Source organism: Bactrocera latifrons, unplaced genomic scaffold (assembly GCF_001853355.1).
Source record: "Bactrocera latifrons isolate USDA-ARS-PBARC rearing strain unplaced genomic scaffold, ASM185335v1 scaffold_41, whole genome shotgun sequence".
Classification (NCBI taxonomy): domain Eukaryota; kingdom Metazoa; phylum Arthropoda; class Insecta; order Diptera; family Tephritidae; genus Bactrocera; species Bactrocera latifrons.
The window spans coordinates 1,153,595-1,181,279 of record NW_017537057.1 but is presented as its reverse complement, the minus strand read 5'-3'; the positions used below and the strand labels follow the sequence as shown (position 1 = coordinate 1,181,279).

The window sequence follows — 27,685 nt, the reverse complement described above, 5'->3', positions numbered from 1 at the left end:
GAGACTAGTTCTAGCTACATACAAATACAGTAGGTATGTGCTGAAACGCATTCGGTTCTATAAGTGCGATTAACGCACACGCACGAGCAGAGGTTCAAATCGTACACACACATAAAAAATCAACTCGCAGACAAAACACACACACACACATTAATTACGACAGACAGTCACCAGTCAATGGCCGACGTTCGTCTTTGGGGGGCACGCACGCATACAGCAAATTAAACAAAAAATTTTAGAAAAAAAAGTAAGAAAGAAGTCTATATGCTAAGGTAGTGGTGCGTAGTGTGCACCGACAAAAACACATACCGTTGTTAGCGCAAATGACGAACGCCAACACTTTTATAGTAAGAAGTAGAGAGGCAAGGAAACGAAAACCCATAGAAAGCGTTATTGTCTATCTCTGTATCGGACAAATGAACGGACGGACCAGACGTCGGTGTCGGTATCGGTATTCTTGCGTTGTCGGCCGGTGGTAGCGATGGTGTCTTCGATTGCTGACTTTAGATTTCTTTTGCTTACTATTTCGAGGGAAATGAAGCCAAAGAAGCGTGTGCTGCTTCGCTAATGAGTATAAACCTGAGCTGCTACTGCTGCTAAAAACGCAACGCAACGCAACACAACACAACGCAAGCCTACAACTTTGTGCAACACTGTACTAAATGTTAACAATGTGTTGTTGACTTTGTTTGCTTGCTATTTTCTTGCTTTTCCGCATATGTTTCTTCTACTTCTTTGTTTTTATTGCATGCTATTTTTATAGCATCCTTTTTGAGCTCGGTATTTTTACTTTGGTATCATCAGACTTTGCGCGCAACGCTACCAACTCTGGCAATACACTACTATTATGCCGGCTTCCGAAGTGAACAACAATCGTCTACACACTGAGGTCAAATGTTTTCTATTTTACTTGCCTTCTTTCCTTCTTTATGCCATCGATTTTACGGCCTTCGATTATGTTCAGCGGCGCGCTCGACTCACTTCAGCGAAAGGAATGTTGCGTTATTGTTGTTGTTGGTGACACTGTAAAGAAAAAGGAAAATGCGAAAAATTGTAGCGAAATTGTGAGCATAAAATCCAAGTCCAATCATAAAATGTGAAAGCTGAAAATCGCAAATAACAACAGTTAGAATAGATAAAACGGATGTGTTAACGCGGGAAGATAAGCAAAAACGATGGGGGTATGGGAAAAGAAAGTGTGCTTTTAGGGATAATATGCACTTGCCAGTCAGAAATAAAAAGTTTTTTAAATATTTTAAATATTGAAGATCGAAGAACTTGTTGATATTTTGATTTGAGACAAAATGCAGATGGCAGTGGCTTAAAAAATCGAAATAATTATTTTAAAAAAATTATAAAAACAATCACTCGATGGTTACCTGACATCTTAGACATATGTATCTAAGAAGATCGTGAGAAAATTTCAATACGATTGGTTCAGTCGTTTTGCAGATTTTTTCCTCATCGACTATGAAGTGTTTCGAGAAGCCGTTTCCACGACAGTCGGATCTGCGTAACCGGATCGAACCCGGATTTTTATCCGGCCAAGGACTGCCAATTCGGCAGAATTCTGACGCCCCAACAACAACAGTATTGAGAAAAACGAGTTTGGGAGCCGATTACACCAACATCCGCCTATTTTTTTCTAGTAGTCAAATTTACTTGACGATTATCCGATTTGTGAAGTATACAATCAGGCGCTTAAAGTTTTTTAAGTTTTTAAAATAATTTTAAAAGCACCAAACTATTTCTCAAAGCCAGCAATATGTAAACCAAATAAGAGTCTTTCAAACAATAAAGTTTTTAAATACATCTATTACTCGAAATTATAATTCTGAACTCAAAAACTACTAAATTAACAAAGTGTTGTAAACCCTCTTTACAGGCGAAAATCCAACAAAAACCAACCTCAAAGATATGAAGCCAAGCACCACGACAATAATACAAAAAAATAAATGTAAAACATTAAAAAGGAACTCAAGAAAATGAAAACAAAATAATCGTTCAGAGCAACTTTGACAAAAACAAAAGACGGCACAAAGCAAAACTTGAAAAACGACGCCAAGATTTTTTCCCTCCAAAAAACTTCCATTCCACTGCGGGTTGTTTTGCTGTTCCAAAGTCAAGGAGGCAAGGTAAATAACACAAGGCACATTTTCAAGCATTGGGTCGTTGTACAAACGCCATAATGAAGTTAATCGGCGTCGTTGATAATGATAAAGCCAATGTTGTTTATGTAGCTACATATGTGCATGTGTGTGAAGCATAACATGATAATGACTGACTTTGGTGAGCATACACCTTAATACACCTCAATACATACAGACATACACACATATATTTGTATGTGTGTTCGCATGGGCAATGCAGTTGTTGTAGGCAACCAGTTGAAGGGCTTGTTTAAAACAAGCGAATGCGAATAGCGAATATGAAAGGCACAACAGAATAACATATAAAAATAAAAAATGAATTAAATAAACACACACATACACATATAATAAACAATATTGCATGACAGCGAAAGCTGAAGTGAATGACAGGGAAAAAAACACACACGTGAACTCAATAGCAAAAACATTGCACACACATACATACATATGTACGTATGTACATATATGTAAATAAATAAGCAGAAGTGAGCATAACACCCAGTGACATCAAAGCCAGGGCGTGTGGGGGGAAATATGCAACTGCAGTTGGCATACAAAGGTAAGCAACAACATTAAATAATCATAAAAGAAGCATAAAATACTTTTTATTCCGAAAATCATAGTTATAATATTTTTTTTTATTTTTTAATACCAAATACTGAATTAAAAATATTAAAACTAACACTTTTAATCCCAAAATCCGGCCGGATAAAAAAATAAAGAAATAATTGAATTTAAGTTTAAAATATTATTTTTTACTCCGAAAATTATAATTAAAAATAATTTTGAAATTTTTAATCCCAAATACTGATTTAAAAATGACAATAAAAATTTAAAAAAAATCGGCTGGAAAAAGAAATGAAATTATAAAAAATGATAAAAAAAAATAGACATATATATAAAAAATGTCAAAAAAAATAATAAACAATTTTAAAAGAAAATCATTTTAAAAATTTATACTTTTTCGCGTTTGCCTACTTCGTGTTTTTCCATTTTGGTTATCATTAGAGAAGGAAAGCTTATTTTTAATAATATTTTATTTTTTGTTTTTTATCTTATTATATAATTTTATCTTATTTATATTTTTAACTTATTTATCATAAATAATTTTAATTTTAATGTTTCAGTTAGAAAGAAAGGCAGAATTTACCTTGTTTATGTATTTTTACTGCAGCATTTAATTGAAAATTATTTTTTTATTTTTTATCCCAATTTTTAAATTAAAAAATATTTATTAAATGTTTATTATTAAATGCAAATAAATATAATTTAATTTATTAATTTTTAATACCAAACATGTTAAGAGAAATTAAAAATTTAGCACGAAATTAGAATTAAAAATTTAATTATGAATTTTTCCTCAAAAATGTTTTGAATTAATAAATTGGTATCCAGGGTTTCGGAGTAATATTTATATATATTCGAAAATCTAACAAGCTCAAAAATGAGCAGCCATATTTCAAAGCATATTTTTCTGAAAGCAAAAGGAATATTAAAACTTCAAATCTCCACTATTTAGCGAACTTATAATAGAAACACTGTAGCCTCAACAACAACAAAAGCAATCAGCAACGGCAAGCCGCCGCCCACGGGTTTATTTACATTTTTTGCGGGGCAAAAGCGCAGCACCGCGTATTCTTACTGGGGGCTCCTCCACCCCACAGTCTGACTGACACACACACACACACACACCCATGCATACGCCGATGATGTCGCGCAAAAAAGCGGAGAATTGATAATTATCTTTGCGCGCATGACGATCATCGCACTTTTGCATTTTTTGTGGGTAATTTTCTGTGCGCGCACGCGTATTACTGATCGGCGATCAAAGACACCAAGTTCATGTCGTCGTCGGCCGCGACGATGCGATGTATAAACGACGCGACGAGTTTGATGTATAGAAGGTGCTGATAGCGGTAGTGTTTGGTGCCAAAGCGTGTGCATGTGTATGTGAGTGTGTGTGTGGTAGCAAAAGCACGCTTGGTAGACCACTCCACTCCATGGAATGTTGTCAAGAATTCTGAGAATTCTTGTGGGACGACGACTTTGCTGGTTCGTCAGATACATCCACATTTATATGTGTACATGTGTGTATACACATATATGTCTCTATTTATACATGTGCTCCGATACAACTTTATGCTCGCACAGAGATTGTCAAATGTATAGATACATGCTGTTTCACCTACATATATGGGTGTAAGGTAGGCGGTAGGTACTGAGTTAGGTAGACGCAAACTTGCATATCGATAGCAATATGTCTGCTAGTGTGAGTAATAACTAACTTGAGTAGTATACATTTAGGAGGCAGAAGCTCCGAGTCGACTAGTTGTCTTAAATGTTTTGGCTAATCGAACAAGCAATTGGTAAAATTTGTTCAAAAAAATAAAAATAACGGTGTGACTAGAAAATAAGGTAAGGTGACACACATTTTCAACACATTTTGGGTATTGTTTTGGTTATAATACATGCCAATGCTAGACTCGTACCAAGGCACTTAAATATTTTTCTGAACTCACATCGAGTAGTGGTTACAAAAGAGACGCTTGTTTGACGACGTAGCTGTGAACCCCACATCCGTCAAAGGCCTCCTTAACAACCCAAACAACTAAAATTCCTTGAAGACACTGTAGGCCATTACAATTCAATTCTGAGGAATCCTTCATCTTCCTCCAGCAGCGGGGTATTTTGATTTATTCCATTTAGAACATACATTCAGGCGCTTGCATATTTGACCGCAGGCAATCCCAGCGCAGTCTTAGTGGGATTAAGTGTTGGCATGACTGTAATGGCTATTTTGTAGTATAAAAACTAAAGTTTTAAATACCTGTGAAAATACATATTTTTTTATTTTATCAGTCTGATTCAAATTTGATCACATCACAATTTCAGTTTACCTTGCACTTCACAACTCACTACACATCGATAAAGGCGTTGCGCGCACATGCTGTGTCGATTTAACGGTTTTCCGCATACTTTTCCATTAAGCCAAGCCAAATGATCGTTATGTACAGCAACAAAACGTGTTTCTTGCGGACACACATGCAATGACTGAGGAATTTTCGCAACATATTTTTGGTACTGACCATAGAACGGTAACTGATTGCATTGTGTGTATACACGTGTGTGAATATGTAAAGAACGTTGTACCGCGCCCATTCCTCAACGAAAAACGGCGTGTGGGAAAAATTAGTAATGAACGCTGACTGACGATGGACAATAAGAGCACATGGAATCTGTTACTTTCTTCGTTTCTCAGAAATTTAGGTAGAAAGTAAATTGCCAAACCACGGGACATGTGTGAGGCATCCTTTGTAAGCGACAAATTATTATAGAAACTGGCACGCCGTAAGAAACTCACGGATTATCACAAGCAGCTCGAGGTACCTGCTTTTACTCTGCACGCTCTTACACTCGAAACGGCTTATAATATTGGCAGTATTCTTTGCGAAAGATGGCGATTCTAAAACCAACTATTATTTCATGCTAGAATTTTTTGCATATTTCTATATAGAATACTATGTTGAAACAGCGCTAAAGATAACAGCAAAAGTCGCACCAACAAAGGGGTGAAAAAATTGCAGAGAGTCATGCATGCAAAGCACAAAATCATGCAGCAGCACCGGCAACTACAAGCAAAGCGATTTGAGCGCTAAGAATATGCTGCACATGTGCAGAAGGGTCAACGACGTCCGCGCTTTGACAGCATTATGCTATTTAACGTGTGGCAGCATTGAAACATAAAGTATAGTAACCGAAGTGGAGTACTGGAAAATCAACTTCCCCCTTTTTTGATGAGCGGCCACAAGCATGTTGCTTAATGATAATTATACCCACTATGGAGCGGCGGTGTTAAGGTGCACAGTTTTAATAGTTTAATTTTTCATACTCGAATAACGCAATAAGAAGACCTTCTAAAAATATAACTAACTCGATATTAATAAAGTAGGGGAGCCCTGACTGGCTAGGCCGCCAGCGCGCTGTGTTAACCGCAAAAATGCCAGATGGAAAAAGTGGAGACAAATGCAAAGTGCACGCGATATATTTAATGAGTAACTTATCAAGTCTGAAAAGGGGAAAAGAACAGCCAAATAGCAATAAAAATATATACCAAATTGCGGAACTACCAAAGACGACTTCGAACTAACGCTGCAATTTAAAAGGCAGAAATAAAAATTATAATAAGCAAATATGAAAAAAGAACGATAAAAGCGTCCACATACCCAATTTTTATAGATCACTTAAGGTAAACGGACTCTGGTGGCGTATCAAAGCTAATTAACAGTGCCGAAGCGCAAACGAAGCATGCAAAAATTATTTAGTTTATGGTAATATAAATCCATTAATACCAGGCGGATCAGCAAGTCGTAAAACTATGCGCGTACACTTGTAGAAAAACACATAACTACAAGCATACAAATGTATATACGAGTGCCGTTTAGGCCTAGTATCAGACGAAGCGAATTTATGCACGCTTACGGCAAGCGGGAAAAGTACTGCAAAACACAAGTAAACAACTTTGGCATTCCAAGAAGTCTATTGCCTTTTTAAAGCAGCATCACCACCTCCAAGAACAGCAACAAATACAACAACAACTGCACCGATAGGCATATACGACGTAAACAAGAAATAAGAAAAAGTGTAGTCGGCGCGCGGCAGCTGCAGCAACGCAACAGCAATGTAACAACAACATAGTGTGCGTGTGTGTGTCGCGCATAAAGGAATTCGTTCATGGAATCCATGAATTGTATAAATGCCCGCACCAACGCCATACAAACGGCGCAGGAGCGCGATCAAAACAAGAAAATCGTACAAACCAGGAGATCAAGCACATCAAGCTGTATTATGTTGTGTTGTAGGCAATGACTGCAAGATCGCCCAGCGAACGCATGATTCCGATTAGTTCTACTATAAAGCATACTTTACCGCGCGCAAATCTAAATGCCACACATGCATAAGCGCATGCGTACGCATTTACACACACACACACACAGACGTTTAAGCATACGCGATCTTCAACTGCTTTCCTGTTATGATGCGCGTATGGTTAGTTGTGGCTATGTGAAATGCGGTATGCAACGCATTGCCCATTTTGAAGGCGGAGTTCACAGGCATTGCAAATAACACGCCATGAAATTCCTTCCCACGAGGACTACTATGTTTGTCTGGCTCTGCCGCATAGGTAAGTTATGCCATCCATGCTATGCTGCTATCCATACAAAGTCTTGATTAGTTCTTTTGTCTGTCTGTTTGTCTGTCTGTCTGTCTGTCTGTCTGTCTGATTTGGTATGTTACCTTTTTGCCGTTGCGCTGTGTTTTTGTTACTTTTATAAATGACTTTGAAAAATGGGTTCAAGGAACGCTGAGGACTTAATGCCTTTGAAGTAAGGAATTCTTTGAACTCGATGAAGGACACTGCAGCAGCCGCAGACATAAACAATATATGCACATATGTATGTGTGTATGTACATATATGTTTATGCATATATTTGTATGTATGTATTTTCTTATTATTTGCTTTGGCGTTACCATGACTTTGTTTTCGAAGATGCGGCACAAATTGGCGCCAAAAGTGTATTGTGCTGCTGAATTGGTGAATAACAACAAAAAAACGTGTTGGGAATGTTTTCAAGGAATTACTGCTTAACTTTTTGTCATTTGTGTTTATATAAGGGATTCGATGATCTTTTAGGAAAATTATGCGGTACTGCAACAACATATCTTCATATGCAATCTATAAGGAATCAAAAAAAAAAATTAAAACAGAAAATTAAAAGGAACGGGTCCGTAAATCAGCAGACGCTGCTCTTATAGAAAGTATATATGTATGTATGTATGCATTTCATAACCTTTTAAAGAAGTCTAGACTGGACAAACCTGACGCTGAGACTTTGCGTCAACATAACTTATGTGAGAAAAGTAGAACAAAACAATAAAAAACGAACAAAGTGCAACAGCGTCAAGTCAAAAGCAAAAACGTAAGGCAAAATTAACGATGTCAGGCCGTTGAACTAACCAACAACCCTTATTACAATTTAGCACTATTAACCAAATGAATAAAAAAAATCTGTCCGACCAGACAGTCGATCATCTACGAATAAACTAGCACAATGAGAAGACTCTGGCGGAGGTCTATGGAACGAAAACCAACTTCCTTACTAAATTGGATTCGAACTCAAGGCAAACAGTCTGCGGGTGTGGCAAAGTCATTATATCCGTTTCCATGACAGTCGGGTTCAAGTACCCAGAAAGGACGCGGATTTTTGTCCGGCCAAGAAATGTCAACTCGGCGCCATTCATCGAAATTACCTCAATGTCACGGAGGAATCGATTCTAGTAGTGACGGTAGAAGGTGGAGTCTTCTGTCGAGAACTCTCCGTCATCACTACTTTCTGATTACCAGACCACATGTAGTGTATTTCAAGCGGAGGTAGCTGTCATCAAGGCAGCAATATACATATGTACTACTCCGCATAGGTGTGCATTCACTTCGATCGTAGAGCGGCTATACTGTATGCTCACTGCTATTCAACAAGTGCATGCCATCATTAGCTAAAGTATCAAGCTTCTTCCCAATTACACTGGTTATGATCAGAGCAGAATCGCTGGAAACTGCAAACCTATGAACTTGCTAAAGAAGGCAATTTCACCCGATTACAATATGAGAATATGTGTAATGTTATAGAAGCTAAGCAAGAAGAAAGCTATAGAAAAAAAATCATATATTCAGCACAAATCTATTAACAAATATGTATGACTTCATTTTGGTTTAGCAAATTTGTTACTGGTAGGGGTATTGACAACGAATATAAACTTTATAGCAAAGAAGAAAAAATGTTAAAAAGGTCAGACAGATGGACATGACTAAATCAACTCCGGACCAAAATAGGATGTCCTCCAACGAATACCTACACAGTGAAGCACGTAGAAATAAACCTGCTTGGAGCGGAACCACGTCTCAGGAGCATCAAAAGGACCTTCCTCAATGACGCCGACGACATAAAATAATAAGCTAACCAGACTTCGGACGCAAAAAACTTAAGACATGCACTGGCTGACATTCACAGTGGAGCCATTAACACTTTCACCGACTCCCTTTCTCTCTCTTAGTGAATTGCGTATTTGAAGTCAAACCACCACCCATGGCAGACGAAGACATCAAGTTGCCGAGGAGCTCCAGAGTGGTCACTCGCAGTTTCGTTCTGGATATTATAGCAGGTTCAACTCCCACTTATTTTGAGTCGACCCTGACATATCAAACATATGTCCAGCGTGCAACGACTCGCCGCATGACACCAACCAACCACCTCTTTCCATGTCCAGCTAACCCTACACATTTGACACCCCTCTCCCTACAGTACGATCCCGTCGAAACAGGGACTCTGATCGTTATAAACTAGAAGGTTTCCGACGTTTCCAACTTGATATTACAAACTTTATAAGTCATGTTCAGCGTAGAAAAATCCATAACTATCACCAACTTGTGTAAAAATAGTAAATATTAGAAACCGCGCCGAAACTTTTGATCTTTAATGTAAACCAATTAGCGGAGCTCTCAACAATGACATTACGAATAAATCTAATCAACATGTTTTAATAACTTATGACACTTGTAGAGAGTACCAACCAACTACATAAAAAATATCTTAAAATCACGTTAAAAACTCATTACACCGATGAAATCTAATTATAAAACCACCAAGAATGTATATTGAGAAATGCAAGTGAAAAAGAAACTAAGAGGCGTTAAAAGAAACCCACAACCAATCAACTAAATGCGATACACAGCACAGGTCCACATAACGGTATATCGACACTAGTGTCGGTGTTGTCGTGTGCGAATGGAGTAATTTTAATGAAGCGCACGTTGAGGTCGGTCGCTGACTGCAAGTGACTGTCAATACCGAAGCACGCCAAAACAACAAAAACAGCAGCCGAGCCTTTTAGCAGCTACAAATCAATTTTCAAAGTTCAAAGCGTAGGAGTCACCCATCGTACGACACTGCAACGCCTTCACCACCGACGACCTCTCATCAACGACTACTCCCACAGGCAGCCACCCACTTTTCAGCCGCACTTTGGTGTCGCATAAATACACACACACCCACAACCGCGCAGCAGACAAGGCGTTATGCTGCTGCTGACGAGCAAGTCAACGACAGACAAACCGAGGAACGAACGAACGACCAACCGACAGAGCAACAGCCCAGTAGGCTTTCAAACAAACAAACCAAGTTATACCCGTTATGTCAAGAACTGGGAGTGGTACCGTTGAGTAAATGATGTTGTTGTAAAACATGTACAACTTTCGCATTATGGGTATATACGACATTTCGCATATACGAAGCAACAACCGTCGTAGAGGAAGCGAATGTGAACGGAAGTTAGCCGCGAGTGTGAACCACTCCCCGCCCACCAAAGTAACATTTAGTACCAACTAAACTAATTACAAAATAGAGCAGCTGAATTAAAACTATGAGTAACAGTAAATGGTGACTGGTGAATTGAAAATTCTCGCACAGCACAGCAACCAAAAGCTAACCCTTCCACCACGCCAACAGAGACCAAGGAATATAAATAAATTCCCATATTGTCATATAATGAAAGCTTTATAAGGGCAATTTGGGTGTTGCTGGCTGTTGGGACCCTCATTGCTGCTTTATTCACTTTCACATAGCGGATTTCATACAGACACATGCGTAGAGATCTGTAGTAACTGGGAGGGGGTCACTGGCGTGCACGCACCATCGAACACCGGGATCAATTGAAGCAACAGAAAATCAAAAAGGGAGTGGTGTGACGGTGTGAGGGTATGACAGTGATGATGATGAGGATGAGAGAGTGGAAAATTGATTTCCACACAGCAAAGGGCAGGCAGGTCGCGCAGCTACCGCTTGTCTGTCTGTAATAATTCTGAAAGCAGTGACAGCAGCAACTGTCAAAATAGCAACAACGAAAAAAGTCGTAAGCTTGTAAGTAGTAACATAGCACAGCGAAACTTTTCTTAATACTCGCATGAGCATTTTAAAAGCAACACACAAGCAACATTTTACACATGGACAGACAACGCATAGCTGACATGACATTGCAAGTGTAAGCTGGAATTGTGTGAAGAAAAAAAGCGAGTGTCATCGTGTCGTCGTCATAGCCATCGTCAACTTGCTCGGCGCGTATGCGCTGCTGTTGTTGTTGTTAGTGACAATGACAAATATTAAATAGTATTACATTTAATAACAACAATGGCAACAAAGTTCAAGAAAGCTTTTGTTACAAATAATCATACAAGCAAAACCGTGCTCAACACATCTTTCGCATCATTGCCGTCATCAGCGCAACTTTAATACTCACAAGTATTATACATATGCATGTATGTACACAAGTAAATGTATATGTATGACTGATATTCGAACCGTGGCAGCATAGCAGCATTGGCATGCCAAGCCAAAGTAGTGGTGCAAATAAGAGCATTACTTTACACATGTTCTTGCGTGAGTGTGTGTGGTATTCACTTTGCAGAAAAATCCAATATATGGTGGCATCTACGCACCGCCCTCACCATCGCTACTGCTGACTTAACATTCAAATAAGTTCAACGACCCATTTTAAAATCAATCACATAAACATGTGTTTCGGAGGCGCGGGCATGCATGGTGTCAGAAATCAGAAATTGCTCAGCAGTTATTTTTATGTACACAGCTAGTTATGCGATTGCTAATAGAATAAGTAACACTTCAGATGTCTGTCAACTTCGACTTGTCACAAACAATAATAATATCATCTTATTACTTCGTTCGGTGTTAGGAAAGCTTCTGGATTATTATGGGAGACACCCAGTGTGTTTTCATATTTAGATAGTTTATACCTTTGAAAATAACATGTTCAAATGTTATTGATTTTAAATCGATAAATAAATCGATAGTTTTTGAGTAGCAGCCTTTTAAGGTTAGTGTGGGCCGCCTTAAGAGTTACATGGGTTTCAGAATTCAAAAAAAAATGTATTATTATCTTATTTAATTCTAAAACATACATAGATTCTCTTTTTATCCGAACAATAGTTTTGGAGATATAGCCTTGAAAAGTTGCTCTTTTTTTGTTTCGGGTGATCCTGTAAGAAGTTCTTCGGCCAATGCGGAGGCATCTTTTTTCCGATGGACGGTCAAAAATGACTTCGTAATGGCCGAGTTTTGAATATTTTTTTTTAATTTCACAAACTCTTTTTATAATATGTAACTGTGGAACAATAAAGGTTTTAATAAAATATAATATAAATAAACACTATTAAAAATGGTGTTTTGCTCAACGAAAGCCATGTAACCTCTCTCATAAAGTGTGTGATTGCCGATTTTTCGTTAAAACCAGTGTAAATATTTGAGCTCGCCAGTAGGATCTTAATATGTTTCCACTTTTTATAAATTTCCTTTAACAAGTAAAAAACTTAAGACAAAAAATCAACTTTAATGAATTCCCCAACGAATTGAAAAAAAGGAAAACGCGAATTCAATAGTTAAGAACTGTCGCAAGACTTTTTACCCTCCTTCGTCTGTAGCATCATCAATAATAGCAGACAAATTGACATTGTTACTAAATTTAATTATTGCGACAGTTGCTGACACTGAAATTAATAAAGCCAAGAAAGAATAGAGAGAAGCATCGCTAACGAAACGTGACTGTTAAACGCTGTCAAACGAAATTAAAAACTTAAGTTTCACGAAAGAAAATGGAAAAAACGACAACACTCTACTGAGGATACTTTCAAATACTTAAATACATACATACATATGTATGTATATACAAATATATTTATCTTCAGTACGATAATAGAAAATACAATAGTCTCAATTAATCCATTTTTGTTTGGTAATACATAAGGAAACCCATAAACGAAATATTATACGATTATTTATTCGGGAGTTTTTCTTAAACTTTAACGATGCTTCATTCAGCTTTGGACAACTTGGAAGTTTTTGTTGGCCCAATGTAAGTACCTATCGGAGGTCTTATTTTTGTAACATATTTGAAGTCCAAAGTTGTGTTTCCACAGTAGTCGGGTCCATGACCAATATTTTACACGGCCAGGCATCATCAAAAACATTTTCAACAACGAGCTTGCAGCAAATTTTCGATTTCCAATGGAATAAACGTTATGCTAATCATTCAAAATGTTGCAGAAGTGTTGGGGGAATCTATTTTATCAAGAACAGAAGTATTTGAGTGGCACAAAGCACTCAATGAAGGTCGTAAAGTCATCAAAAACTCTCCATGATGAGTACAATGAAAAAATTAAAGAAACAGTGCTTGAAAATCACAGTTTTGGCATTAAGGTAATAGCACAAACCCTCAACATATCTTATGGATCAGCTCAAGACATTTTGGTTTAAGTTTGAAGTATAAAGCGTATGAATTCTAGAATCATACGAAAAGAAAAAAACGACGTTGAGAAGAGGTTGCGATCGAGATACTTGACAAAGTAGCTGAGAACAATATAAGCGTTGGTATGCTTGTATTGGCCCCGAAGCTTATTTTAAAGGTGACAATATAGATTTATATTGACGTAAAATTGTAGTTTGTATTGGTAGTCCGGTTCAAATTTGACTTCCAAGTGCAAAGCTGCGTTCTCACCATAGTCGGGTCCAAGTAACCTGAACTGACTAATATTTTACCAGGTTAGGCAGCATCAACTCCAAGGGCCCCTAACTTTTTTTTCAACGCAGTATTATTTTGCCTCTTTAAGAAACTCGAAATATAGTCTAATTCGAAGCTAAAAATTTGTAAATTTATCAAAAAATCAACGTTTCCATCATAAAGTTGTAGATCTGATCTAAGCAAGCTTAATGCTCTTTATTAATTAAACGCATACACATATATATATTTTTATGTATGCAACTGTACAACAAATCAAATCAAAACAAAAGCAAAACAAAGTACAGAAAAGATGCACAACGGAAAAGGCAAACACCTTAAAATAGGCAATGGCAATGTTGATGTTGTTTTTGTTATTATTATTATTATTATTATTGACATTTGGATGCAATGGCATATCCAATGAGAAAATATACAATGAGGGAAAAAATTTTAGAAATGCAATAAAAAACAAATTCACAAATGCAAAGAGCAAAAGCAGATGTAAACGAATAGATTCGTAAAAGAGAAACTAATTTCGAAAAGGCAGCACAGTCGCAACATAGAGCGATTGAGTGTGCAGGAGAGAGATGGAGAGCATAGGCGAAAATACCAATAACAAAGATGTCAACAACATTTCAGATGCCGGCTGCAACGAACACCGGAGAAAACAGATGCAACGCAGCGCTCGAGCTCGACGACTGCAACAAATAAACTGGCACAACGCTGCAGCTTTGTTTTTGTTGATATATGCACAACATCATCATCGCCATCATCTTCATCATTACCATCTATGTATGTATGTATGGTGTATGTATGTAGCATACCAGATGCCACCAGTTAAGCTGGTTGCACCATTGTTTGTTTCGATGCTCGGCTGGTCGTCGCTCCGTTTGTTGACGTCGATTGGCCTGGTTGCGCTATTGGAATTGCCTCGCTAGCTCGCTTGCTGTTTGTTGAATGCATTGGCTGGGAATGCAGCATATTTTCGAAATGAAAAACAACATGATTCTACGTACAGTACCCAACACAAAATAAAGCGACAGAAGCAGCTAAGCAAAACAAAACTCAATAGTGTATAGATGCGTGTACACAGACGCCATTTAAAAATTTATACATATAAATATGTATTTATTTAAGTGATTAGTATTAAAAAATATTAGTATTTATATTCATACATATGTACGTATATTTGTAAAAGCACTAAAAATATTGTAATTCCAGATTTTTAATTATTTCGGTATTTTCATGAGCACGTGCAGCGCTTCAACCGACAGATGCAACAAAGTTGTATTGCACAGTTATAAAGGGCAATAAATACCCTTCCTTTTTGACAATAAAATCTACAAAGTAGCAACACTTCCAGCATCTGGAGGAAGCCATTTAAACGTGTGGGACGACTCTAAATATAAACCGGAAATATAATTCAGATGCACTGCAACAACAAATAATACGTTTTGCAACAGAAATTTGAAAAAAAAAAATCTATTATTTCCACATTTCGTTGAAATTTTATCAACTTTTTCTACGTGCAAGAAGAGAAACATTAAATTTGACACATTTTAGAATGTAGAATGGGTCTTGAAAAATGCAATATATTCTAGAAAGGCTTCAAGGATTCTAGAATAAAAAGATTATAGAATAAAAAGCTTGAGATACAGAGTATGTTCTACAAGGTACATTACAAGTAAATTGTGCTGAAACGTTGAAGGTTAATTCTTCTTTGATTGACTTTCACATCTAAACGAGTTTTAAGTCATTTAGCCTTGTTTCAAAATATACAAACTGTTGCTACTTAAGAGGCGCAGCTAGCGTGAAATTAAAAAATAAAAATAGTTTTTAAACATACATTTATCGATAGGTTATACCTTTAAGAATAACATACTAAAATTTTAAATCCGTATCCAAATAGTTTTTGTGTTACAGCCTTTTACAAATTTTAAACGCTTTTTCTTTCGAAACAGCATTTTTCAACTTCGCTTGCGTGATTTAGCGCCATCAGCAGCGACTTCCGACTGTAATTAAAAAAAAATTAATTTTCTTTTCAAAAATATTATTTACTCTACGTTTTTTAAATATATATAAATAAATTTACAAAATTGCACAACAATTGATAAAGAAGTATATTTTTAATTCCGAAAAATGATCTCTTTTCGGCAGTCAGTTGAGCTCCTTAATAGCTTTAACGATTCTCGAAAAACAAAAGATTGAATGGTCGTGGTTGAATATTCTTTCGACTTTAGAAAGAAATTCTTATACATAGATTTTCTTATCCTCTTAACCAGTTAAAAATTTGGAGAAGAAAAGTGTTGCAAGATAAGATGTTACATATTAATTTCAAACTCTCTACTGTTTCCTGTTAAATGCGTGTAGTCATATTAGAGGCTTGTACATCTGTATATATGACACCTGTCAAAACATCTGTCTACTCAAATACTTCCAAAATATAGGTACATTCTTTATATCTATAAGCCAAAAAAAAAAAGTTAGCTATAGGCTCTACATCCTCAAACCATTCGGCTAGCGTCTCATATACGAACTATATACACTGCACTGACAGATGCAGAGCAGACATGCGCTAAATAAATATAATGGCGCTGCTGCCACCAATATTAGCGTCTACGTCAACCGCTGCCACACCAACTTCCATAGCAGGCAACAGACGGAAGACAGCAATGAAGGCGAACAAATTGAAATTGCAAGAAAAATTCCATTTGAACGACCTTTCCTTTACTTTGTGCCCACAGCAGTCATGCCAGCCATACTTATGTATCCTATGTGCACGCATATGCACGTATGTGAGTAGTAGTAAGATTCGAGTAGTATTTCCTGTGCGTTTTCTGTTCAGTTTGAATACTTTTTATATGCACCTTCACACGCTCTTCGTGCCCTGTCTCGATTTTATTGTGATGAAGACCAGGCCAATCGGTCGTTGCTTGGTTGGTAGGGAGGTCGGCGAACTAATTTTAAATTAACGAATACAAGAAAAAATACTAGTGAAAATAAGAACGAATTTGAGTGGAACATATACAACACGCTCATTCGCTTAGTCGTCGTCTCTTCGTTAGTTTTACTACGGCTTTGTTTCTGCTCATCTGTGTACTCTATTTAGCGTTTAATATCCCCCAGAAACCAGTACTGAATGAAATTTGTTATTCGTACGTCGACGCATTTCGTACGCCAACGAGATATTTCAACCACTACACACGGTCTCCGTGTGCGCGACAACACACACCTTTGCACAAGCGTATCTACAGTGCTATTCTGCCCGCGCACACACGCTATACGCTATTAAAGATATAAAATATATCATTCCCCTCATAAGAGAGAGAAATTCAGGGTGAATTGGGAGAAATTATAAGCGAACATGAGAAGATATTGGAATTCGAACTCTTATTAGGTATTAAGCAGCATTGCGTTGCCAACTCTAGGCACAATAACTTGCTTGCCTTGTTACATTATGAATAACCGTCACTGTGGACTTAATAATAGCATAGTTTAATTACAAAGTTGTGTCGATTAAACAGAAAGTGTTTTAACTTGTAAGGATAATATCAACAATTTCGTTTTGATTTTATGATGCAAATGCCTATTTGCCAATATTCTAACCAATAAAGACAGAGTGACAGCTGATTTCGAATTGGTTGTAAATCACACAAAATCATCAAAATGTAAACAAGAAATTGACATACAATGTAGACTGAAAAATATGTTCGTAAGAAACATGCTGTTTCTAAAGTAACTCAATATTATATATATATACAAAATATAAACATGYTTATTTGTATTCAAATAAACATATTTATATAATAAGAAAGCAACCTATTGAATTTGTCAAAATATGTATTTCAAGCGAAAAATCCAACAGTCTATCAATGAGCAACTTAAATAATAATAATTCGCAATCTAAAATAGCAGACATTGGCAACGCGAAACTTCGTTAAATACTCCCAATTCACTTTTAATTGTGTTAATTCTCTTACGCTATGGAAAATCTCTTCTATTCGCGATTTATTTGTTCGTTTGCTCGTTCTCCACATGCGCATACATATGTCAAGCATGTGTTTTGCCACTGTTGGCATTCTTTTAGAGAAACGTAAAAATGCAGCAATACAGAAAAGCCAACAACCGCTGCTGCTGCTGGTGCTGCTGCTGCGAAGCGACTTTTTGCTTTTTACGCTGTGACCGACCAATCAACCGAAAGGCCAACAAAACGGCAAAACAGCACAGTCGACGAACGAAATAAACGAAGGCGTAATACATAATGAGCAGAGCAAACTCAGCGCCAGCTTAATGAGAAGAACAAACAACAAAAACAAACTATATCACATACCAAAGTGCAGGAAAAAGAACGTAGCAAAATTAAATGCACACACACATATAAAGCTAATAACATTAGCAGAGGCGTTACACCTATATACTTAAGGGGATCTAAAGGGTTTGCTTGTATAGCTCTGTTTCGTGATCAATCTAATTAAAGTGGACTGCATTGAAGATGAACAGTATTAAGACATAAAGTGTAGTATGTTACATATTAATTATTTTATTTTTTGAGGCTACAGGTGAATAATAGATACGATATATGTATACATAAGCAAATAGATATTTATATCTACACTATAGATTGTACAGAGGCAGGTGTAAACAAATAAACTACAAACCAAAAACAGAATGAATTAATAAAACAAAGTAAGAAGGCAGCGTGCGTAAGTTAGGTGTTGCATTCGCGACTGTTTAGTATTTGCTGATCTATATTTTCAGATTTAAAGCAAAGACCTCAAATTATAAACAAATAAATGTTCAGTATGATAAATCAAATCAAGGAGACTGTGCGAAAAGATGCAATAATTAAATTGGTTTAAATTTTAGAAAAATAAAAACTTTCCCGGAAAGGATTTTAACTTACAATTCAATTGCCTACATTTTTAACACAAATATAAAGATGAAATCAAATACTAAATTTGTGTTTTATATTTTTTAATACATACAGTTTTCAAAATTTAAACACTATACAATTAAGGTTTTTGTTTAAGGCGGCTTTCTTCATGGGAAGCTATTGTATCTTCCTTTCGCATATATTTAACCGCCTATCACATAATGAATTTGAACTAAAAGCCACTGAAAACCCGCAAATGAGAATAAAGTTTCAATTTTTTTCTGTCTTTCCTTCCTTGAGGCGCTTGCGTTCGCACTTTCTTTTTATTAGGGTGGCATTTGATACGATATACAAAGAGTATGAAGCAGACAAATGGCAAGTAGTATACACAAATGTACATTTTGCATGTACAGATGTTAGTAGTTCCTGCCAGTACGTCGAGCATTTTCCGCAAAGCCAAATAAAGCGTTAATGCCGCTGTACATATTTACGGCAAGTGAAAAAGTATTACATTGTAAGACATGATTGCACGATATTTATGGCACTTACAGATATGTATACCTATAATAACTCATAGGAAGGTGTCAAAATATAGAGGACACTAGTAAGGAGCGGCAAAAATGTATAGAAAAGTTAACTTACATTTTCTTGCTAGATGCTTGAGCACGACGTGAACTACTGCTACTTTGGCAAAGTCGATCCGTACTTATTCGCTGTTCCGACACAAGTTTTTCCTTTAAGCATTTATTTGCGAATAGATAGGTTTTCAACGACCTTGGTAATGCTTTTGAGATATATTACAATGAAATTTTGTAATGTCCAATTTGTAAATGGTGTAAACGCGCACGCACTTCCTTTTGCTTTCTGATGTTAGTTTCTGAACAGCGCGCACTGTTGGTATATACACATAATAAATTGCGTAGCGAATTTTTTCGTTTCGTGTTCTGTTATTACTTCAAATTTTTGGAATTGAATTTTCACAGCACAAGTAGTTTATGTATTTCTTTTTGGTATGTGTTTCGCTTGCTTTACACTTTGCAATTTTATGTATATTAATATTTATTTTACCGATATTCTTCACATATCTGAATCTTGATTTTTTCTGTATAAAATAAATTTCAGTATCTGTATTGTGATATACACCTTCCAACTTTTTCGCTGCGCTTATTTGCTGTCGCTGTCGTTGTGACTGACTGTGGCAATCAGCCAATATTTCTACCAACTAGCAATGAAGTTGAATTTTTTGAATTTCCTCTCCACTAATGAAGCGATTGGCCAAGAGCTGCAGCAACAAACACGTCCAGCCTAAATGAATGTTCGAACCAAACAACTAACGAGCGTCGTGAAAAACTGAACGGAGCCGTAGTCGTAACCGTTGAAGACAAAAGTCCGCAGCCGACAGCACAGCCAGCAAAGCCGCTGAGACAATTTCTCTTTGGTTTACTGATGAGAAACCATTTCAAATCTTGTGGGGTAAAGGTGAACGAACAAAAGAGAGGAGAAGAAATATGTAAACATAAAAGACTTGAAAGTGCATGTGTGATGTTTGATGCCACTAATTTTGTTCGAACAGCTTTTATATGTAGGTATTAATTGCAAATGCGAATATTGTTTGGTTTGTAAATTCGGATCCGGATGTTTGTATCTAATAATCTGGTAAAACTTTCTTATTGGAAAAATATGCCATATTTATTCATGAACTAATTATGGAAATATTTAGGCCACAGCGTAACAAAAAATAGTAACAATTGAAATATTTAATTCTTGAGTATTTTGGAATCATTATACTATTGTAGAAACCAAACCAAACCCGGAGTATTTGCAACCAAAATTACTATTCTATAAGACTAGCACTAAAACCACTCTATGTCCATTTGGAAAACTGAAATGCCTGTCGGCAACCTTAGGAAAAATTAAACCAATATGTAAACGGTTTCAACCAGCTTAATGTGTATATCGTCTTCAGGTTTTAACTTCATATTAATATATACTAAGATTATTAATACAATACCTGAATCAGACATTCAACTAGTCTGACTCTTAAGCATATACATATGTATGTGTGGATTTCACCAAAGCGATTACGATTAAACATATTACATATTTTGTATGGCCGGGCCATGGTCTTATGTATAATGGAGTCCAATTATCTTGTATATATAATCGAGTCGGTCGTCCATTTCATTGCTCAAAGCCTAATTTTCATTTCATCAATTAAAAACGCTCACCATTGCAATGCAACACTCGCACAAGCTCTTGTCAGCTGCAAGAAGAGGTGGAAAGGGCAACTGGTTACGTTCATAGCCATGAGAGATAGTTTCCGTACAGGCAATAAGTAAGAGGAAATCAAAAGAGACTTGAATATACAAATTCGCGATCTATTTAGCATGCAGCCTTGGAGGAGTTGGGGGGCGGGGCGATCAACAAGCAACGGTTGCATAGTATGCAGAAATTAATGAATGAATTAAAATGACTGTATTAGCTCACAGTCAATGTGCAAACATATGTGTGTATATGTGGGTGGTGGCAGTATACTACAAGCTCTCGCCTAAGATGCACCATCCAGTAGCGGGGCAGTGGAGAAGCGTCAATGCATCCTCATATGTAAATAATGATGCAGTTGTGTTGGAATCGCATATGTATTGTTAGCGAATGCTTATAAACGTGTCGTTGAATGCGTAAATACTTAGCATTTTTCTCTCAAACTGATGAGTGGTCGAATGAAAGGAACGGAGATGCTGTGTCAGGGCACAACGTCTGTCTGCATTTTTTTTTTTTTTTTACTGATAAACGGAAATGGCACTTATGGATGGTTCCCTCGCTAACGCCACTACTATCTTCGTCGCTATAGCCAACAAGTTAATGTAAAGCATTTCGATTTGTTATTTAGGGCGCGTCAGAGGTGAATTTGCAAGTATGTCCGCGGAAAACGAGTCTCCTTCCTGTCAGCTTATTTGCAGACAGCCCTACGTACAGAGTATTTTAATGAAAAGTAAATTTAAGTACATACATATACATATAAAATAGTTTTCAAACATAACGAATTTTTGTATTACCTATTTCATCATTTCTTAACAATTTTATTATAAATTTTGAGATACAAAATGCAAGGAACTCGAAATTCTTATAAAGCTAAAATATTCAACAAGATAACATCGTAAACAACTTACCGTGTTCATAATCAGTTCCTTTTCAGAATAGCTTTATTTTAAAGCAGCAACAACGCACTCAAGTACTGCTCCAGCACAGCTTGTGCCAAAACAGCTCCATTTTCTACAGCCAAAGAGTATGCGGTATCGCCATTCTCATTGGTTGCCGTCATATCCGGATCTTTGGCTAACAATTCGTTGCAGGTATGTGGGTGATTTCCAGCAGCGGCATACATTAACGCCGTATTACCGACAATATCCATATGTGTAGGACGAGCACCATGTTCCAGCAACAAACGCACCACCTCATTGTGACCACCGCATGCTGCAAGCAAAAGTGGTGTTACCATTTCAGGTGCTTCGACATTCACATCAGCACCAGAATCGACAAGTAAGCGTACTGCAGCTAGCTGACCGTAGTATGATGCCCAATGTAGAGCAGTAAATCCAGTAGCATCTTTGAAATCAATATTGCGATCATTACGCTCGAATTCTATACGCACTTGATCATCGGTGATCTCACCTTGACCGGCACGTTCGTGGAATGACAATGCTACTTCCACTGGGCAAAAGGTTGCTTCAGTATTGCCGCGTTGCAAGTTTGTAAGCACAGTGGCATGTGGACGATATGGTAGAAACGCACTTTTGCGCTTTGAGGCTCCACCACTAACTCCACCGGCGCTGGAATGCAATGAGGTGGGTGTAGATAACGGGATATTTGGATTTGGTGAAGGTGTGTCCGCATTTAGTTGTAAATGCCATTTCGATCTACAACATAAAAAGATTTCAGAATTTCTCCAAACTTTTTATATATTCTGAACTTTATAAAGTTGTTCCAGATATCTTATTCAAATGCTCAAGACATATTTCGAGGGAAATGTTTTTACAATTTCCTCGAAGTTATGCTATTAATTATTAAATACAAATAGTTGGCAACACTTCCTCACATAAGTATTTACATAACAGTATATATTCATCAACATTTGCGGATCAATGCTCATCAACGCTTTCTGCTTAAAATTAAAAAAAAGAAATCATGACATAAAATAAATATATTAACAAACCTTTACTTTATTACTTCACATTATAATTTTTTGGTTAGAAAAGCTACTAAAAAAAAAAAACAAAATAATTGGTTGCCTCTACTGTCTTTAGCGGCAAAGTTTTAATTTGCGGTGAGAGCACCTATCGTTCTCCTTTAGTTCAAACAAACCCCTTATACGGTGAGCAATACAATTTCCCCAACTTACCGGCTTTGTTCGTCATCAGAATTCGAATTGGTCGCAGGCGAATTGGCCGCTGAAGACATGTTCAAGTGTAGGTCTGTACTGTTTCGATTCCCCGCTGTTATATTTGGGATTTTCCGTCTTTTTCACACTTTTGCACACAAAAGCGCCGACAATTCGAAATTACCAGGCAGATTGGGCTATCTTTTCGAACTTAAATGTGAATGAACTGCAAAGAATGGGAAACAATCAGATGAAAAATACAAACTGGAAGCACTATGAAAGAGAAAAACAAACATATAAAGGAAATGCAAGAACGGAAGATGAGCAAAATAGCATTAAAAGGGAGAATGTGATGTCTTTCAAGTACGTCAATAAACTGCGCGCCATTTTTCGCCACTTTAGCCCACAATTCACTCCAAAAAAATCATGTATGACCATATAAACTTTTCGGTACAACTTTCCACAATGCATATGAATTAACAAAAACTATTAACACATTTATATCATAACATATATGGTAACATTTGTATCAGCTATAAGCAAAGCCGTTGTAGCTAGCGAAAAATCCGAACACGATGCCATGGATGAACACTCCCCGCCCATAACCGGCATCAAACAGAAAAACGCAGTTTGTAAAAGCACTTTATTCTAATACAAATGAATTCAGTTCACAACGGATACCTTTTGCTCATAGGTTGACAATTTACAAACTTTTGTAATTTCACTTATTTGTAGTGTATACTCACCAGAATTTAATTGAGAAATCTGTAGTATTCGCCGACGTAGCTGTTGTCTGAGCGCACGGAAGAGAAAATGTGCAGAGGCAAATTGGAAAAAATGTGGAAATCTTCATTTTCCATTTGGATTGTGGATGAATGAAATGGAAACTATTTTGACCGATTCTAGCGGAGACAAACACTTTTTGCATGAATACTACAAAGACCGTAATCTAAAGAACACAGTCCACTTTTTTATACGTTCTTACTGACATTTCATTTAAAGAGAACGTACGCTCTTGCCATTATTGCCAGACTTAAACGTAGAAATGTGGCATTCCACAATTGCCATCAGCTGTTCGTACGTCAAAAGTAGAATTGTACAACCGTGGAAGCAATTTAGTAGACGATATTTACGAGGCCTTTTAAAACATAAATTTTAAGAAGTGTTTTCTTAAAAATGTCGGTACCGTTTACCGTGCGGACGCACTCACGCCAAGTATGCAGTCTATACAAGAGAGCACTACGTAATCTGGAAGCGTGGTATGACCGCAAGTATGTTTGGTCCCCAATCAAGAATATCCAAAACAATATTATGTAATTTACTATATTTTTTAATTTCCTTTAACATTACTCTACTTCTCAGAAATATTTTCCGGTATAGAGCGGTGTTACTGCGCCAACGATTTGACAAAAATCGTAGTATCACTGACATGGCGGAAGCCTCTCGCTTACTAGCTGCTGGCGAACAAGAATTGTTCGAGACCAAACATTTCCAGCCTAGAACCTGTAAGCGACATGTACATATAGTAGTCGATATTTATAAGTAAGGTATAATTTTTATTTTGTTTATGCAGTTGCTAACAGTGCTGGTGGCTGCGCCTTTGAACGAGAGGTAATACCACCAGATTGGGTTATCGACTATTGGCATCCCTTGGAGAAAGCACAGTATCCAGAATATTTTGCCAAGCGAGAACAACGCAAAATAGAATTCGTTGCTTGGTGGGAAAAGCAATACGGCAAACCAGATCCAAAGGACTTAGGTCACCATTAAAGAAGCATTGCATTAAATCTTGAGCGCAAAAAAAAAAAAAACGAAAGGCTCATTTAATAAGTACCGAAATACCGAAATATAAACTGCAGATGGGAATATAAGTATAGCAAATAAAAAATGCTAAAACTAAATTGTTTCTTCATTATAAGATGATAATTAATAGTATGACTAGCATTTGGTGGTTTAGATAAATTGTTGAAAATGCGAACTTTAATAGTGGAATAACATGTAACCGGCAGACAAATTCCTCGAATATCGACTCAATGTACAAAAATAATTCAGAATGATTAGGACCACACTCTTACAAATTAAGTCCTTGTAAAATACGATACATTTTATTCACTCATGAAGACGATCTGCAACTATTCAATCTTAAATCTTTGCAGAATACGATACATTTTATATAGTCAGGAAGACGACCTCCTACTACTCAATCACAATCAAATAAATAAATTTCAAATAAAACTGGTTAATGCGTGCATGTGTGAATTTATTTTTTAGTACAAGTTATTTCCAAGTTTCCGTTAATGTGAGTTGCGACTTACAAAATTGCTTATATTCAAATATTTAGAAAATAATATCTTAACAACTAATGTGTAATGGCTAGGCGCATATTTGCACCATATTTAACAAGCTGCAGACTATTGTGTGTGTTTGTACAGAACCCGTTTTTACGAGGGTTTTAAAATCATTCATGAATATATTTATTTAGGGTTTATGTTGCCGATTATAATTCGTTGATTTTGTACAGCACTAAGGGGGATGCTATACAAACATATAATTTTAAAACCAAAAATTTCTTGGTGTTGTTTTAATAAAAAAACAAAAAATAATTAAATTTTCAGTAAATTATAACAAGTTGTCATACTTTTAAGCGCATCCCAGACACAATTTGATTATTCGTGCTGCGCTCGATGCCCCGCCCACTTCACAGCTGACAATCCAAAGTGTTTTAAACAAGTTGGTTTATATCCAATCGTGGACGTTTTTTACAACTGTTGTTCGCTGTGCCATTTCCTACGTTTGCATCGCCGTTAGTGTGATCACGTTTCCGAGGTAATGTCTTTTTATCCCATTGTTGTTTAAGATATCTCAGTAATACGCAACGTTTATCCATCACAATGTGCTGCTCCGATGGCACATCTTCTGTAGGTAGATATACGGAAGGCCTTTTCTGTGATGTACGAAGTCCTTGTTCCATATTAAATTGCGAAAAGTTTTGTGCATTGTGACTGGGAAGGTCCTTGAGAAATTCTGCAACAGACATCTTACTTCTTTGGCAAATGGAAGTGTTTCGTTATCCAAGACGAAGCAGTTAGTGTAAATGCAACTGGGCGGGTAGAAGAGAAGATAATAATTTTATAGATACTAGTCGAACTTTCGTTTTCGCGTGCTTTTTATTCACTGTTGTGTCTTTGCGTTCAACCACGCAGTATTGTTGTTGCAATAGCAACTCGCCAATTTCGTGCTCGAGAGTATTCGTTTAAAGTTATTTATCAAAATGCTAATTTGTAAATTAGTATACAAAAAACAGAATTGCGTTAGTTTACGAAACAATTAACAATTTTTTATTTATATGTCTGAACTCTACAAATTTTAGATTTTTGTGCGAATGCCAATATCTGATTTATTGTTGTTCTTGCGATTCCGTCATTTGACACAGATATGTAATAAAACACAGGGATGTTAACGAAAAACCAATGTTGCATTCTCAAGTTTTTGTTAGCAAATAAAAAAAAAATACCAAATAAATATTTACTTAATTTTTAATGCAGTCAATATTTTATTAAGGTTTTAAGTTTTTATGAAATAGTTATAAAGTACTTTAATACATTAGTTTCACGTGGTAGCAAATAAGTACAATAAATTTTTGGCAAATTGTATAATTTCTGTGCCACCTAATTTCGAAGAACCATACAAACGATCCACGAACGTTATTGGCACTTCTCCAATGCTGTAACCGTGCTGACGTGCGCGTACCAACATTTCCATTTGGAAAACGTATCCTTTCGAAACACAACTGGCAATGCATTTCTCCAGCACATTCTTTTTGTATAAACGAAAAGACCCTGTCAGATCTGAAGCATTTGGACGCAGTAAAATTTGCGAAAGAAAATTAGCTCCACGCGAAATTAGCTTGCGCTTGAAATCCCAGCCAAAAACACCACCATCCCCGCTGTACCTTGTGCCAGATACTACGTCGTAGTCTTCTTTCGCTTGTAGTTCAATGAACTTTGGAATGAATTTAGGCTATAGATGAGAAATTAGTCTAGGCTGAACTAATTTTTATAAAAACGCAATACTCACATGATGACTTAAGTCTGCATCCATTATGATAATAAAATCACCTGTAGCATGTTTTATGCCGTGTATATATGCAGTACCCAGGCCCAGTTTAGACCCCCGTGGTCGAAGCACTATGGTCTCTTCACCATAGATTTTCTGCAAATCTTTAGCAACATCTAATGTACCATCGGGACTGCCATCATCAATAATAATAATTTCGTATTTATGGCCACTGGAAGCAAGGCAAATGTACAACTTATTAGTATTTACATTGTACAGCACTTACCTTTCACCAAGATATTTCACGATTAGCCATATTATAATTGGCAAGTTTTCTTTTTCATTGTATGTGGGAAGCAATATGCTATATTTATGTCCACTTGTAGACATAATATTGCAGTAGTTAAATTATAATTAATATTGATATTTTGATAGGCAGTTAATAGAATTAAAGGTAAACTACTCCGCCGGCTGACGTGTTCTAAGAATGTCAAATGAGTGGCGTTGCCAACAAAAGCAATTCTCGAGTAAACATTAAAATTGTATTAAATATAAAAATGTTTTGTGAATTAAAAATTATAATAATTGAAAGCAATTATTTATCTG

General features: G+C 36.5%; 4 protein-coding genes across 8 annotated transcripts; 1 reads left to right on the top strand and 3 right to left on the bottom strand.

The window, feature by feature from the left end:
- Nucleotides 1-918: 918 nt before the first annotated feature.
- Nucleotides 919-23,838, bottom strand: LOC108972619 (DNA-binding protein RFXANK). Of its 5 annotated transcripts, none has more exons than XR_001993648.1 (5): nt 23,770-23,838; nt 23,045-23,249; nt 21,816-22,562; nt 15,638-15,784; nt 919-1,023 (listed from the first exon to the last, which is right to left on the bottom strand). XR_001993648.1 is itself a non-coding variant. In XM_018939268.1 (4 exons), the coding sequence occupies exons 2-3, from the start codon at nt 23,101-23,103 to the stop codon at nt 21,854-21,856; spliced, it is 768 nt and encodes a 255-aa protein (XP_018794813.1). In that variant the 5' UTR covers nt 23,104-23,249; nt 23,770-23,838; the 3' UTR covers nt 919-1,023; nt 21,816-21,853. The 5 variants fall into 5 exon arrangements, 2 of the variants coding, with proteins under 2 accessions (XP_018794813.1, XP_018794815.1); XR_001993649.1 differs by having other exon boundaries at nt 15,655-15,784; XM_018939268.1 differs by lacking the exon at nt 15,638-15,784.
- A 249-nt stretch (nt 23,839-24,087) lies between these two features.
- On the top strand, nt 24,088-24,924 carry LOC108972574 (NADH dehydrogenase [ubiquinone] 1 beta subcomplex subunit 9). The gene is made up of 3 exons (XM_018939208.1): nt 24,088-24,294; nt 24,386-24,528; nt 24,597-24,924. The coding sequence occupies exons 1-3, from the start codon at nt 24,200-24,202 to the stop codon at nt 24,791-24,793; spliced, it is 435 nt and encodes a 144-aa protein (XP_018794753.1). The 5' UTR covers nt 24,088-24,199; the 3' UTR covers nt 24,794-24,924.
- A 338-nt stretch (nt 24,925-25,262) lies between these two features.
- On the bottom strand, nt 25,263-26,438 carry LOC108972575 (DET1- and DDB1-associated protein 1). The gene is made up of 2 exons (XM_018939209.1): nt 26,199-26,438; nt 25,263-26,123 (listed from the first exon to the last, which is right to left on the bottom strand). Exon 2 carries the CDS (start codon nt 26,058-26,060, stop codon nt 25,746-25,748), a length of 315 nt encoding a protein of 104 aa, XP_018794754.1. The 5' UTR covers nt 26,061-26,123; nt 26,199-26,438; the 3' UTR covers nt 25,263-25,745.
- A 114-nt stretch (nt 26,439-26,552) lies between these two features.
- LOC108972587 (probable dolichol-phosphate mannosyltransferase) lies at nt 26,553-27,559 on the bottom strand. The gene is made up of 3 exons (XM_018939224.1): nt 27,366-27,559; nt 27,101-27,311; nt 26,553-27,043 (listed from the first exon to the last, which is right to left on the bottom strand). The coding sequence occupies exons 1-3, from the start codon at nt 27,467-27,469 to the stop codon at nt 26,633-26,635; spliced, it is 726 nt and encodes a 241-aa protein (XP_018794769.1). The 5' UTR covers nt 27,470-27,559; the 3' UTR covers nt 26,553-26,632.
- Between the last annotated feature and the right edge of the window lie 126 nt (nt 27,560-27,685).

Bases quoted from the DNA above. Each gene is read 5' to 3' on its own strand.
- LOC108972587 (XM_018939224.1), bottom strand. From the start codon at position 27,469: ATGTCTACAAGTGGACATAAATATAGCATATTGCTTCCCACATACAAT. The intron at 27,312-27,365 runs GTAAGTGCTGTA...CCTTGCTTCCAG, and splicing joins GTGAAATATCTTGGTGAAAG to TGGCCATAAATACGAAATTA. The intron at 27,044-27,100 runs GTGAGTATTGCG...TCTCATCTATAG, and splicing joins ATGCAGACTTAAGTCATCAT to CCTAAATTCATTCCAAAGTT.
- LOC108972574 (XM_018939208.1), top strand. From the start codon at position 24,200: ATGTCGGTACCGTTTACCGTGCGGACGCACTCACGCCAAGTATGCAGT. The intron at 24,295-24,385 runs GTATGTTTGGTC...TCTACTTCTCAG, and splicing joins GAAGCGTGGTATGACCGCAA to AAATATTTTCCGGTATAGAG. The intron at 24,529-24,596 runs GTAAGCGACATG...TTGTTTATGCAG, and splicing joins ACATTTCCAGCCTAGAACCT to TTGCTAACAGTGCTGGTGGC.
- LOC108972575 (XM_018939209.1), bottom strand. From the start codon at position 26,060: ATGTCTGTTGCAGAATTTCTCAAGGACCTTCCCAGTCACAATGCACAA.
- LOC108972619 (XM_018939268.1), bottom strand. From the start codon at position 23,103: ATGTCTTCAGCGGCCAATTCGCCTGCGACCAATTCGAATTCTGATGAC. The intron at 22,563-23,044 runs GTAAGTTGGGGA...TTTATGTTGTAG, and splicing joins TCTGATGACGAACAAAGCCG to ATCGAAATGGCATTTACAAC.